The sequence below is a fragment of the Sinocyclocheilus rhinocerous genome, unplaced genomic scaffold (assembly GCF_001515625.1).
Source record: "Sinocyclocheilus rhinocerous isolate Xijiao unplaced genomic scaffold, SAMN03320098_v1.1 scaffold113, whole genome shotgun sequence".
In the NCBI taxonomy this organism is placed as follows: domain Eukaryota; kingdom Metazoa; phylum Chordata; class Actinopteri; order Cypriniformes; family Cyprinidae; genus Sinocyclocheilus; species Sinocyclocheilus rhinocerous.
This window is the reverse complement of record NW_015646846.1, coordinates 1,957,750-1,971,043: the sequence shown is the minus strand read 5'-3', so window position 1 is coordinate 1,971,043 and position 13,294 is coordinate 1,957,750. Positions and strand designations below refer to the sequence as shown.

General features: G+C 37.7%; 2 protein-coding genes across 4 annotated transcripts in view; one reads left to right on the top strand and one right to left on the bottom strand.

Moving 5' to 3' along the window:
• Positions 1-3,265: 3,265 nt before the first annotated feature.
• slc25a55a (solute carrier family 25 member 55a) lies at positions 3,266-11,505 on the top strand. 3 transcript variants are annotated; one of them, XM_016512320.1, is made up of 12 exons: positions 3,266-3,361; positions 4,562-4,683; positions 4,936-5,061; positions 5,400-5,455; positions 7,052-7,142; positions 7,955-8,073; positions 8,264-8,410; positions 8,864-8,906; positions 9,004-9,059; positions 9,249-9,347; positions 9,440-9,515; positions 9,638-11,505. In XM_016512320.1, the coding sequence occupies exons 2-12, from the start codon at positions 4,667-4,669 to the stop codon at positions 9,795-9,797; spliced, it is 990 nt and encodes a 329-aa protein (XP_016367806.1). In that variant the 5' UTR covers positions 3,266-3,361; positions 4,562-4,666; the 3' UTR covers positions 9,798-11,505. The 3 variants fall into 3 exon arrangements, with proteins under 3 accessions (XP_016367806.1, XP_016367805.1, XP_016367807.1); XM_016512319.1 differs by lacking the exon at positions 8,264-8,410 and having other exon boundaries at positions 8,714-8,906; XM_016512321.1 differs by lacking the exons at positions 8,264-8,410; positions 9,004-9,059 and having other exon boundaries at positions 8,714-8,906; positions 9,193-9,347.
• A 577-nt stretch (positions 11,506-12,082) lies between these two features.
• The window catches only part of LOC107708056 (tetraspanin-2-like), a gene marked incomplete at its 5' end in the record, with an annotated part of 4,848 nt that continues 3,636 nt past the window's right edge, over positions 12,083-13,294 (bottom strand). Inside the window, one exon of the mRNA XM_016512204.1 lies at positions 12,083-12,746. Coding sequence (XP_016367690.1) covers positions 12,681-12,746 — 66 coding nt within the window. The remainder of the gene's footprint in view (positions 12,747-13,294) is intronic.

Below are 13,294 nucleotides of genomic sequence, written 5' to 3'. Positions count from 1 at the left end.
TCATTATTACGAGAAAGTTTCTCATTATTACGAGAAACTAAGTCATTATTACGAGAAAGTTTCTCAATATAACGAGATACTAAGTCATAATTTTGAGAAAGTTTCTCATTATTATGACTTACAGAATTATATTTTTTTATTCAGTGGCGGAAACGGGCTTCCATACATAATGGTTAGGTTTATGGGTGTGGTTAGAGTTGGACCTTCATGCTTTTTTCTAAAAAATGTATGTTTCCGTACAAATCACATTGTACAAATTTATACAACATTCATTTGTACTCTTTTGTGGTTTCCAATTGTTTGTAGGACAAGGGCTAGTCATATAATAGATTTAACCAAAACAAGAGATGTAGTGAGTAATTTCAGTCCCAGAACCACCAATCCATATCTGTTGTATGTTTTGGCAAATTGGTCTCTAATTCAAGAATTTGTACACTCTCTTTTGTATATGTTTGTATGAGCTTGTGTCCTATTGATGGTTAGGTTTATGGACCTTCATACTTACTTTTTTCTAGTAAGTGTACATTTTCAGTGAATTGCATTGTACAAATTTGTGCAAAATTCATTCATACTCTATTGTGGTTCCGAGTTGGTGGTAAGGACAAAGGTTAGTCATGCAATGGATTAAAGCAAAACATAAGGTGAAGGAAGTCATTTTTGATCCAGAACCATCACACTCTCATGGCAGTCAATTTTACATTTTGGCGAATTGGTGACTAATTCATATGAATTTGTCTGGTTTCTTTCGTCCGTTTTCATACAATATGTTTACGTCCCACTAATGGTTCGGGGTGGTCCCTCTGGCTTACTTTTTTTAAAACTTGCATGTTTCTGTGCGAATCGCATTGTACGAATTCATACAAAATCTTCACCTCGTAAAATAGTTACATTTTCTCATGGGATCGGGTTGGCCAGAAGTACAAAACTAAATGACTGAATAATGCTAAACCGATTTCCAAAATATTCACCCTGTCTGCCATTAGTCATCAAGCAGATCCCGCTTTAAAACGCATGCTATTGATTAAACCAATGTTGATAAGCTGAGCTGCATGACTGGGAGGCTGAAAGGGCCATTTAAATACTGATTCTGAAATTGTGCCACTTGGTAAAGCATTGTTTTGCGTAAATGTAGTTCATTAAAAAACTGCTTTGTATTGAACCACCATACAGTGTCATTGACATTTAATTGTCCAAGAAGTAGCCGTCATTGTGGTGTGTTTGTGTGTAGTAAATGAGCACTCATTCCAAGATAATGCATATTTAGAGAGGCAAACAGCTGTGGTTTATTTATATTACGAGCTCAGAGGATGGTTAACCCAAGTTTGCATTCATTCTAGTCCTTTTGTTACTGCCTTTATAGGCCATATTGTATTTTATGGGAAATTGTAACCAGCCGTTACTACATATTTCTTTTATGGCTGTCACGCAATAATATATTCTTCTTTTTTATGTGGCAGAAGAAGAGTTATAGAAGAGTGGTGTCTAGAGATGGGTCAAGAACTGACACCATGGTCACATGCTTGGGGTTCATGGCAGGACATCAAATGAAATATATTAGGTCCTGCCTCTCAGTCAGTGTCCCGTCAACCAGTACAAACATGACCTACTCCTCCCTAACTATGGAAAACTACTACACATGGTATAATTAAGAAAAAACATATTGTATGTTCCCTGTCCAAACATGTACAGATCAATACATTTTCATTTGTAATGCATGGATTACATAATGGCATGGAGGCTGTTCTCCATCTTTCGGTTGTTATTTCATTATTTATCCTTGTTAGTTTTCCTTTAATCATGTTCATTCATATGTAGAGACGGCCATTCCACTGTGATCCCCTTCATATTATTCAAGGATTCCTGTCGGCTTGGTCACAATCTGGCCAATCAAATGAGAATGGCGCATATGCTTTCTTGACAATAGTGCATGAGTCTATGTTGTGATAATACAATGCCCTGATATAATAATACATCAAACAATAAAGCTGGTGGAATCTGGCTGCTCAGCAGTCTTTTGCAGAGTTGGAGGGACCCCTGTGCTCAAAGTCCAGTGGAATTTTTGTGCTGCATTCCTCTTGCTAAAACTGGCTAGACATAAACCAAAGGTTGAGAAGCCCAAGGCTGAATTTCAATGGGGCTGTTGTTGCATTCAAATTTGAGTCTTTAAGTTGCATTCTAAGCGGGCCTTTTAAGATGACCTAAATAACCTTCATACAGGTTCTTCTAAAAAAATGTGTTTAAGAAAAGTCTGGAAGATAAAATAACAGCATGACACAAGTATGAGTCAATTCGCTAAATAAAGCTGTTATTGTGAGTGATAACCACCAGCTGCAGGCCTGAATATAACACCCGTACATTCATTGTCTGTTATTTTAAGCATATCAGACAACTGTTCACTTAAATTAGAACTTTATTACTAGAACTGTCAACCTGAGAAACGAAGATTAGCACGTCGATCACTGATCTTTCTGGAGTTTCACTGAGAAGAAGCTTACAGGGATTTACCTTCATCATGCTCTAGGAAGAGGGTGTCAGTGTGCTACATCTCTTAATCACAGTTAGGCTACTTACACCAAACAAGTAAACACATATTGTCTCACAACACGGTTTGTAATTACAGGGTTTCAGTGGGAAAATATGGAAAAAGCTTGTTTTCATGTTGGTCTATTCCCAATGTTTACCATTTCGACTCAAGCATTCTAATGCTAACCAGGGCAATCAAAGAATTGGTGTCTGAGAAAGTATCATTTTAGTAGTTTCTGTGATTGTTGGAGAACACATCCACTATATTTTTGTCTGCTGAAAACTATACGGGCAAAAACATTGTCAATATCGCTCTTTTTAATAGAGAATCAGAAAATATGAAAATTAGAGAAGAAATGCAAAAGAAAAATTAAAATTTAGTATTTTATATTCTATGTTAATATGTTTTTCTTTGTGCCATCCTGTTCTTAATGTATATATTTTATGAAAAGTAATATAAATCATAACCATAAATATTTATTTCTTTTTTATTATTCATACATATTGTGTTTAGAACAAACGGAACTATTGTTCTAGAAACGTCACAGAACTAAAATACCCTTTCTTTCGATATGGCCGCTGTGATTTGACACCGTGTCCACTCTCACCCCTCGGCTTTGACTCATAGTAGTAGGTCCTTAGAACTGACTGCAAATTGAATGTGGGCGTACAAATATATTGAGGCATGATTGGACAACCCGGCACAAACGCCCCGCCTCCTATTTTAAAGCTGAAAGGAATTTTCCATTCAAACATTCATTCAAAGTCCCTCGTCGTGGAACGTTCTAGAATACGGAACCTCATTCAAATATTTGAACGATTTCGGCTAATTTCTGAGGTAAGTGTTTATTTTGGAAAAAGCGTAAAACAGATTTATGTTCTAGTACTAACATAGAAGTTAAATAGTAGAAATAACGTTATATCAGAAATAGAAATGTTGAGCAGCAAGCTCTTCACCGACCAAACGTGTACCGGTAATAAAATAATTTGACTCGTAATATTTTAATATCTTCGGGGTTGGAGGTAACAGTTCTCTCAAGTGTTTTCGTTTATTTAAACCGGTTTTAGTTTGCCGTGTAACTAACCTGCAGCTTTGACCGTTAGGCGAAACCGGGTAATTCATTTCCGCTTTTCTAGAAATGCTGACTGAATTTCCTTAACCGCGTTCAAAAGATTGTTTTCGAGAATTGTTTTATAAATGTTTTTTTTTTTAATTTCATGTACTTAAGTTAATTGTCTTGTTAATACTGTATCTATCTGTATCTTTAATGCAACAGCCACAAAATGTTAAGAGTAGGAAACGGTATTTGTAAAAAAAAAAAAAAAAAAAATGGTTATAAAATTGCCAAAGAAAAAACATGCAGAAATTAAGCTTGTTTGCAAATCTAATGCAATGGGCGTATGTAAGAGGTCAGGTCGTGTCAGGTCTTGAGTTATCTTGTTAAATTCCTGTGAAGCGAATTAGCTGTTTCCAATTCGTGAATGAATCATTCTTTTCGACTATTTTTGATGAACACGTTGATCTGGTTCACAAAATCAGTTTGAATGAGCAATTAGCGAGTAAATAACAACCACTCTTATTAATAAACTGCATAATGTGCATATGTATGGCTTTACTGAAACGTTTTAAAGTATTTAATAGGCGGGATGTCAGAGATCACGTGATTGCGTAATTGCGTCAGGACGTAAAAGAACTGCCCGCGCTTTGAAACAAACTGTTCGAAAAAGCCGATTCGCGGAAATGAGTCGGCCTTCCCATCAGTGACCATTACACGCCACATAGCCAAACCCCCTGACTGAACACATGCGTGCAGGCATAGCCTACATGCGCTCGCACACTTATTTACACATTGGCCGGTAGTGAGTCAGTCTCGTCTGACCTTACGGCTCAGTGTTTTGGCCGGTGAATTAAAACGTCACGCGATGCGTAGGAAGAGCTTAATGACAGTGAGGTGGAAGTTATTTGTTTCCGTTTGTAGAGTACGTGTAGAAGGCTTATATCAGTCAGTTAACATTGATCACTGTGTCTTTACTCCAGGTCTCTGCTCTCGAGGTCTGAACTTCCTTCACTGATCACTGCAAGAAGCTCTAATCAAACTCAATCCTCATCTCATTTTTGAAACTTGTCTCAACAAATCACACAATGTCTCAACAAATCAGGTACAGGATATTATAAATCATTAATTTAATTTTAGGAATTAGGGTATGTATGTATTTGACAATAGCCTTCCTTAAGTTTATTTCAAGTAGTTACATGTTAAGTAATTCTAGTTAAGAATGAATTAATGTTTTTTTATATATATATTAATACTTTTACAAAAGCCCCCTTGAATTCATATATGTGTGTAGTATTATTATTATTACTTTTTTTTTTAGCCATGTTTTGATTCATTTTGTACATTTCTCCCTTAGCCTCCCTGCCAAACTGATCAATGGTGGCATTGCTGGCATCGTTGGGGTCACTTGCGTGTTTCCCATCGATTTGGCCAAGACTAGACTCCAGAACCAGAGACAAGGCCAGCAAGTCTACAAGAGCATGTAAGAGCTCTCCACTTCTTATTCTTAAATTCCTCATTCTATTTTAATTCACACACACCATTATTAGATACTCCTGCTTGTCATTCCTCACTTTGATTTGATTAGCATTGGTAGTTAATCCTAGTGGAATGTGTCAGGCCAGGCGTAGTTTCCGCCTGACATGATGGTTCAGCCACTACGGTCACTGCAAAGCCTTATAAGGATTGAGGCCAGACCGTGTCGCATGCATGATTTAAACACATACTGAACATACCACACATAGCTTTTGTTGCTAATACAGGTTAATTTGTTGAAGCAAAGTAGGCTGACCCATGTTAACACGACTGTTTGTTTTTTAGGGTTGACTGCCTCATCAAAACAGTACGATCTGAGGGATACTTTGGCATGTATAGAGGTAAGATTCACTCTTTTATTTATTCATAAGTGCCTTAATGTATAGTTATGCCCTATTTAGATTAGTATATCCTCTTATATGGCATGATGGGTACAACTGAATAGGCTTGAAGAATCTAGTCCATATGACTTTGGAGAATGAACTAGAATAGCTTGGATGGTGGTAGTTAAACACAAACTAATCTGCCGGGTCTCCATTTCTGTGAGGAATGCTGTTGTTTGCATCTGTGTTTTTCATGTTACAGACATGGGTCCCCGCTGGGATAGTGAAGGCTAGCCGATAAGGCGCAGCCACGCTGGAGGCAAATCATTTATCATGGTTCTTACTCACTCTGCTCTTACAATTAGGCACAATTTTTTTGTTTTGTTTATACATAATTGTTGAATTTTGATATTTACTTTTTTGCTTCTTGTTTCTTTGTAGTTTTTTATTTATTTATTTTTTTCTTCTTCACTGCCCTTGCTCTTGTTTCAATCGGTACTAACCCATCTTGCCATGTTCTGTTAACATCTAGAATGCTTTGTTGGATAATATATTCATCATCATCATCACCACTTACGCTCATTATCTGCTTTTTTTTTTTTTTAAGGTTTTTTAATTTTTTTAATTTGATCATGTGAGCAACCGCTGTGCTTTGTCTTTAAAGACAGTGGCATCTTAAAATAACATGGTTTCAATTAGGGCTGGGCAGTATGACCAAATTCTTATATTACTGTAAATGTATATAACATTCAACCCAAAATGTTTTATCTTACAAAATTATATAGTTATACATTTTTGTAATGAATAATTTACCAATTAAAGTTACTTAGTCTTAATTCTTTTCTTTTATATGGATTATTTTCTTTAGTATGCAAACTTGAGGAATGCACAACAAATCCAGATGTCTGGCATCAGTGTAAAAACGATTTTTCACTTCATTTATCACTTGAGTTTAAAAACACTCAGTACAGCAGTACATTATAAATATAATATAGAAAGTGCATTATAAATAATATTTGAAGCTGTCGTGAAATAGTTGTGACCTCACATCAGTTGATTAATATTTAAACTACAGTTAGCACATGTGCAACACATCAAAACTACACAAAGCGGTCTTCATGGAAGCAGCTGTTTGCGACAGTCTGGAGAAAAGGCTGTATTTCTCTATTGTTTGCAGATTGAACACTGCATAAACGGCACAGCAAAATCTACCTGCTGACACGTTTCCATACTATTATATACTGTGATACTGCACAGCCCTAATGTCGGTCTCTTTCTGGAATGTGCCTGCATTCATTTTTGTCTCACTACATTTATGTATATTCTATCCTATTTTTCTGTCCTCTGTTTGTTTATATACTAGTTAATTTTTTTTGGTTTTGTTCACATTATGTAGAATCCCCCTCCATCATCAGCTCAGTTCTCTCATAAGCTTTGCTTCTATTCCTACAGTCTCTTAGTAGCATTTTTATCTTGTAATCCGTTTGAATGGTATTTGATAAGGTCATGTTGTAGATTTATCTTTGGTTTGATGGTGGTGGGGAATGTGTGTTTGCTGATCTGTGATCAGTTGTGGTGTAGTTTTCTTTAACCCTCAGTTTTTTTGTCTTTTAGGTGCTGCGGTTAATCTTACACTCGTCACTCCTGAGAAGGCCATCAAAATGGCTGCCAATGACTTCTTCCGTTGCCACCTCTCCAAAGATGGGTACGTTTTCTGCTTCTGCACTTTTTAGTGCTTGTTCAAATGCAAATTTTTTTTTATATACATATATAACCATTGCCTTGTTTGTTACAGGAGAGGGCGTGCAACACATCAAAACTACACAAAGCGGTCTTCATGGAAGCAGCTGTTTGCGACAGTCTGGAGAAAAGGCTGTATTTCTCTATTGTTTGCAGATTGAACACTGCATAAACAGCACAGCAAAATCTACCTGCTGACACGTTTCCATACTATTATATACTGTGATACTGCACAGCCCTAATGTCGGTCTCTTTCTGGAATGTGCCTGCATTCATTTTTGTCTCACTACATTTATGTATATTCTATCCTATTTTTCTGTCCTCTGTTTGTTTATATACTAGTTAATTTTTTTTTGGTTTTGTTCACATTATGTAGAATCCCCCTCCATCATCAGCTCACAGTTCTCTCATAAGCTTTGCTTCTATTCCTACAGTCTCTTAGTAGCATTTTTATCTTGTAATCAGTTTGAATGGTATTTGATAAGGTCATGTTGTAGATTTATCTCTGGTTTGATGGTGGTGGGGAATGTGTGTTTGCTGATCTGTGATCAGTTGTGGTGTAGTTTTCTTTAACCCTCAGTTTTTTTGTCTTTTAGGTGCTGCGGTTAATCTTACACTCGTCACTCCTGAGAAGGCCATCAAAATGGCTGCCAATGACTTCTTCCGTTGCCACCTCTCCAAAGATGGGTACGTTTTCTGCTTCTGCACTTTTTAGTGCTTGTTCAAATGCAAATTTTTTTTTATATACATATATAACCATTGCCTTGTTTGTTACAGGAGAGGGCTGACTGTATTTAGAGAGATGTTGGCTGGATGTGCTGCGGGCATGTGCCAGGTTATCATCACTACTCCAATGGAGATGCTGAAAATTCAACTACAGGATGCTGGGAGACTAGGTAGGTTTCCTTTTTGCGCTTAAAGAAGCGATAAAATCTAGCCTATTGAGTATTCTTGATTCTATTGGTCGGTTGTGTCATTTGGCATCAATGTTTGTTGGGGTTGTTTTGCAATATTATGAGTACAGTGTAGTTGTATTGCTCACTCAGTCATTTAGCTGTAGTAACAACTTTCCGATCATCTTCACAGCCACTCAGCAGAGAAAACCATGCATCATTCCTCCCAATAGACTGGCGACCACAAACACAGTGTTGAGCCGCTCCTACAATGTGGTGCCCAACACCTCACCTCACCCATCTGCCACCCAGATCGCAAGAGAGTTACTGCACACTCAAGGCATTCAGGGGCTCTACAAAGGCTTTGGTGCAACACTATTGAGGTAATGCGTTGTAAAATTTTTACTGTAACAACACTGAATGCAAACATTCATAGTAATGAGACTATAAATGACCTGTTTTTATTCTTTTTCTCTTATGGTGCTTAATGAAGCAATGAAATCTAGCCTATTGAGTGGTCTCGATTCTGATTGGTCAGTTGTCATTTGGCACGCAGTAATAGGAGTACATTTTGAGTTCAGTCTAGTTGTATTACTCACTCAGTCATTTAGCTGTAGCAACAACTTTCTGTTCATCTTCACAGCCGCTCAGCAGAGAAAACCAGGCATAATTCCACCCAATAGACTGGTGACCACAAACGTGGTGTTGAGTCGTTCCTACAACGTGGTGCCCAACACCTCACCCAGAGCCGTATCTGCCACCCAGATCGCAAGAGAGTTACTGCACTCTCAAGGCATTCAGGGGCTCTACAAAGGCCTTGGTGCAACTCTATTAAGGTAATGCGTCGTATAATCTTTACTGTAACAACAATAAATGCAAACATTCATAGTAATGAGACCATAAATGACTTTTCTCCTTTTTTTTTATATATAGAGATGTACCTTTCTCGATCGTCTACTTCCCTCTCTTTGCAAATTTGAACAAGTTGGGTAAGCCCTCCCCTGGCCTTGGTGCAACTCTATTAAGGTAATGCGTCGTATAATCTTTACTGTAACAACAATAAATGCAAACATTCATAGTAATGAGACCATAAATGACTTTTCTCCTTTTTTTTATATATAGAGATGTACCTTTCTCGATCGTCTACTTCCCTCTCTTTGCAAATTTGAACAAGTTGGGTAAGCCCTCCCCTGATGCGGCTGCACCATTTTATTGGTCATTCATCTCTGGATGTGTTGCAGGCTCCACAGCTGCTGTTGCCGTTAACCCATGTGATGGTAAGAGTTGTTTTGGTCCTCTTTAGCCCCATTTAATTGATGCACTTTTAAAAGGAAATGCACATGCTCACTGTTTTTATTTGATTTGGCAGTGGTTAAGACCAGGCTGCAGTCTCTGAGCAAAGGAGCCAACGAGGAAACCTACAGCGGCATAATTGACTGTTTCAGGTGACGCATCAGTCCAATAACTTGTTTTAAATGTTACGATTTAACCGATTTCTAATTCTGGAATGTGAGTGTATCATCTACCGCCTGTGACCGTTGCTTGTTTTTTTTTTTTGTTCCTACAGCAAGGTCATGAAGCGAGAAGGCCCGTCTGCTTTCCTGAAGGGAGCAGGCTGCAGGGCTCTAGTCATCGCACCACTGTTTGGTATCGTGCAGGTCATGTACTTCATCGGCGTGGGAGAGTTTATCATGAGCCAGTCCTCACTAAAGCTAATCTCTGATTGAACAGACCCCAGTACCTCTAATACTGTGGCAGCTACACAACCAACTGTACATTTACAAGAAAAGATAAACAGTAATCAAGATGGTAGAGTTGTTGAGAGAATGGCAACTTCTACTCTGGTTAAATTCTTGTGAGCTTTTTCCAGCCTTACCGCACTTCCTCTATGGTTTACAGGCTTATTTGATGGGCTGTGGCCAGCATTTTGCACTTGTTGGTAAGGATACATCTGGAGGAGAGCACTTAAGACGTGCTTACCTTTTTTAGAAGCATATGTGAAAGTTTCCCCTCAATGAGGGGAGACTGGTGTCACTGTAATGACACTAATGATTTATGTTGACTTTTTTCATCTATATCTACAATTCTTTTTGTATTAATAGTCTCCTTTTTCCTACTCAAAATTCATTTTTCTATGTTTTTCTGTTCCTGCCACTGTTTTCAGTGTCTAAACAATTGGGTTACTTAATGCCTTTGAAGCTTTCAGACCTTGTAACTCTAAATTGTTAATAGTTTTAGGGAATGTCATTGACTTCCGTTTCGTTTCATCAGATGCACATTGTGCTCCATTTCAGTCTTTGAGCTGATTTTGGGGAAGGTACACAAGGTGCTGTCTAAAATGCAGTATGCAATGACTACCTAAAACAGCCTAACATAATGCATATCGTATTTATGCAATATTTTGTCACTTTGAAGATGTGCATTTATTTTTATTTTTAAGTCAGCATGTTACAACCGTAGCTTCCAGGGATTTCTAATCCCAAAGCATAGGTCATTATTTTTTTAGGTCATGTGTTTGCCTTAAATTAAGACAAACTCTTCACAAAGTTTGAGGGACCTAGCCTTGAGCAAAAGGCTGTATAAGTGCTGTGATGTTTGATGACAGTATTAACATCTTCCTACAATGACACCTCAATGCAACAAGGATTAATTTCCGTTTAATGTAATGGTCTAATTCAACATTACAAAAATGAATAAAAAAAAAGTTTACTTGTGTGAGCTTTGTTTTAATGTTGCTCAGGCTTTCATGACCTGTGACCATATTTTATTTCAAAGCCATTTATATGCAACACAATGCTATGAAAGAGTTAAAAAAAAAAAAAAAACCTACTTGACGTTAAGAGCCACTACAAAAATGTGCATATTGTAATTGCAAACATGTTTATAATGGGGCTTTGTCAGTTATAAAGGCACATAGATCAATAAAACTAGTGGGTCACATGACTGAACAGACCTGCAGAAGAGAAGAGAAAGAAGAAAAAAAAGGAAGAGGAAATGGTTGATTTACTTTAGCCATGTTTTTGGTTGGGCTGGGTTTTTGCAATTGTACAGCAGTATTGAAAATGACGTTTGTTGATCTCCATAAAAACTGGTGTTTGCCCTTCACAGATTTAAAATCAGCCAAGTAAGGAAAGTAATATGTATTAACCAGTTAAAAAAAAAAATAATTAAACCAGTGACACTTGAAAAAGTCAACATGAATCAAACAATTTTGAGGTGTTTATTGTCTGGAACACGGAGGATGAAAGTTGAGTTTCCTCTCAGCAGTAACAGTTTTTCATCTCTATTATTGCTATAATCATTACATTACCATTAACCAACATAAAATTACTATTGGCAAGATTTTCAAAAGGTGGCCTGCGAGAGTATTTGTTTTCTGGTTAACATTAACCAATAGCCCATTCAATAGCTGTGAGGGCAAAAAGTAAAAAAAAAGACCAAGTTGACTTGAAAATGTATGAAGCTTCGTTTAGAAATTCGTGCAATAATGAACCTTTCACAATAAAACTAGGAACGATATAAGTAGTAAATGGGGTTGATTTTGAGTTCATGTTGACTTTGTTGATTCAATCCACTTCTCAGCTTCATTCAGTTTCTTTATGATGTGGCAAAATTACAATAACAGCAAAATAAACATGACCCATTATCTATTAGCACAGAAAACCTGGGGCCTCATTTATAAAATGTTGCGCAGAAACCATCTTAAAATTGATCTTACGATCATCTCTCAAATATGCATACGTGTGATTCATAAAATGAACGTACGTACAGAAAACGTATGCACGCGTCTCTTTCAGATGTGAAATCTATGAATCGCTAATGATCTTGAACTTGCCGGCAAATGAATGGTTTCAGCTCTCTGCTTGTAAACGACTCCTAATTAATGTCATTAACATGTAAAAGATCACCAGTCATCATCCAAATTCTTTAATTTAGAACAGCGAGCTGCAAGAACAGCTTACATTTCCAAAAACCTGCAGTACTCGAACAAGAAAAAGTGCGTACGTCTGCTCAGATTCTGACGTGACGCTAAGCACTTTTCCACGTCAAAGACAGTTTTTACAAATATGAGCGTTGGCGTGGATTTAGCGTACGCACATTCTAAGATCAAATCTGAGCGTACGCACGCTTTATAAATGAGGCCCCTGGTCTAGTTCACACAATAAATAACATGAAAAGTAGTTGATCAGTGAGGCATCAGAGAGCTTATTTACACCAGCAAGTAAATGTCCGTTTCATTAACTCTTAACTGGTAACTCAAGAACTATCTATTAAGTGAGACCAAGTTTGAAAAAAGCGAGATGTACACTGTTAAGATTCCCCTTGTGATGATTCGGTAATAAATCATTGAAGACAAAATAAATGTAAAGGTTAATGTGGTTACAGTAGCAGTCCATGCAGTGGAGGTCATCGTCAAACAATGAAAGGAGCAGAAAAGACAGAAACCATCAGAGATAGAACGCTGATCACAAAACAGTACCACAAGACCCACAACTGCCTCACGGGAGCTCCTCCATCCGCTTCCCGAGCCTGAATGTGATGGTCTGATGAGGTCAAAGACAGTGGGCTTTGAAACAGTCCAACTGGGTGAGAGGGGAAGCGCGAGGAACCTAAATAATTTCCCTGCTGTTCCGAATGGCGCAGCATAGAACCATGCTGAAGATCATGCCAATTATCTGTCAAAACAGTGAGGAAATGTTATACATGATAAATATAGGCTACAGCGTTCCCAAAAAGTATTTGAACACTTAAAGGAACACTCAACTATTTTTGAAAATAGGCTCATTTTCCAACTCCCCTAGAGTTAAACAGTTGAGTTTTACCGTTTTCGAATCCATTCAGCCAATCTCCGGGTCTGGCGGTAGCACTTTTAGCTGTAGCTTAGCATAGATCATTGAATCTGATTAGACCGTTAGCATCTCGCTCAAAAATGACCAAAGAGTTTCTATATTTTTCCTATTTAAAACTTGACTCTTCTGTAGTTACATCGTGTACTAAGACCGCCGGAAAATGAAAAGTTGCGATTTTCTAGGCCGATATGGCTAGGAACTATACTCTCATTCCGGCGTAATAATCAAGGAACTTTGCTGCCGTACCATGGGTGCAGCAGGCGCAATCATATTACGCAGCGCCTGAAAATAGTCCCCAGCACGCTCCCTGTGCAAGCAGGTGGTCACGTTGGTTATGTTGACAGAAGTTAGCCTATTTTCAGGTGCTGCGTAAT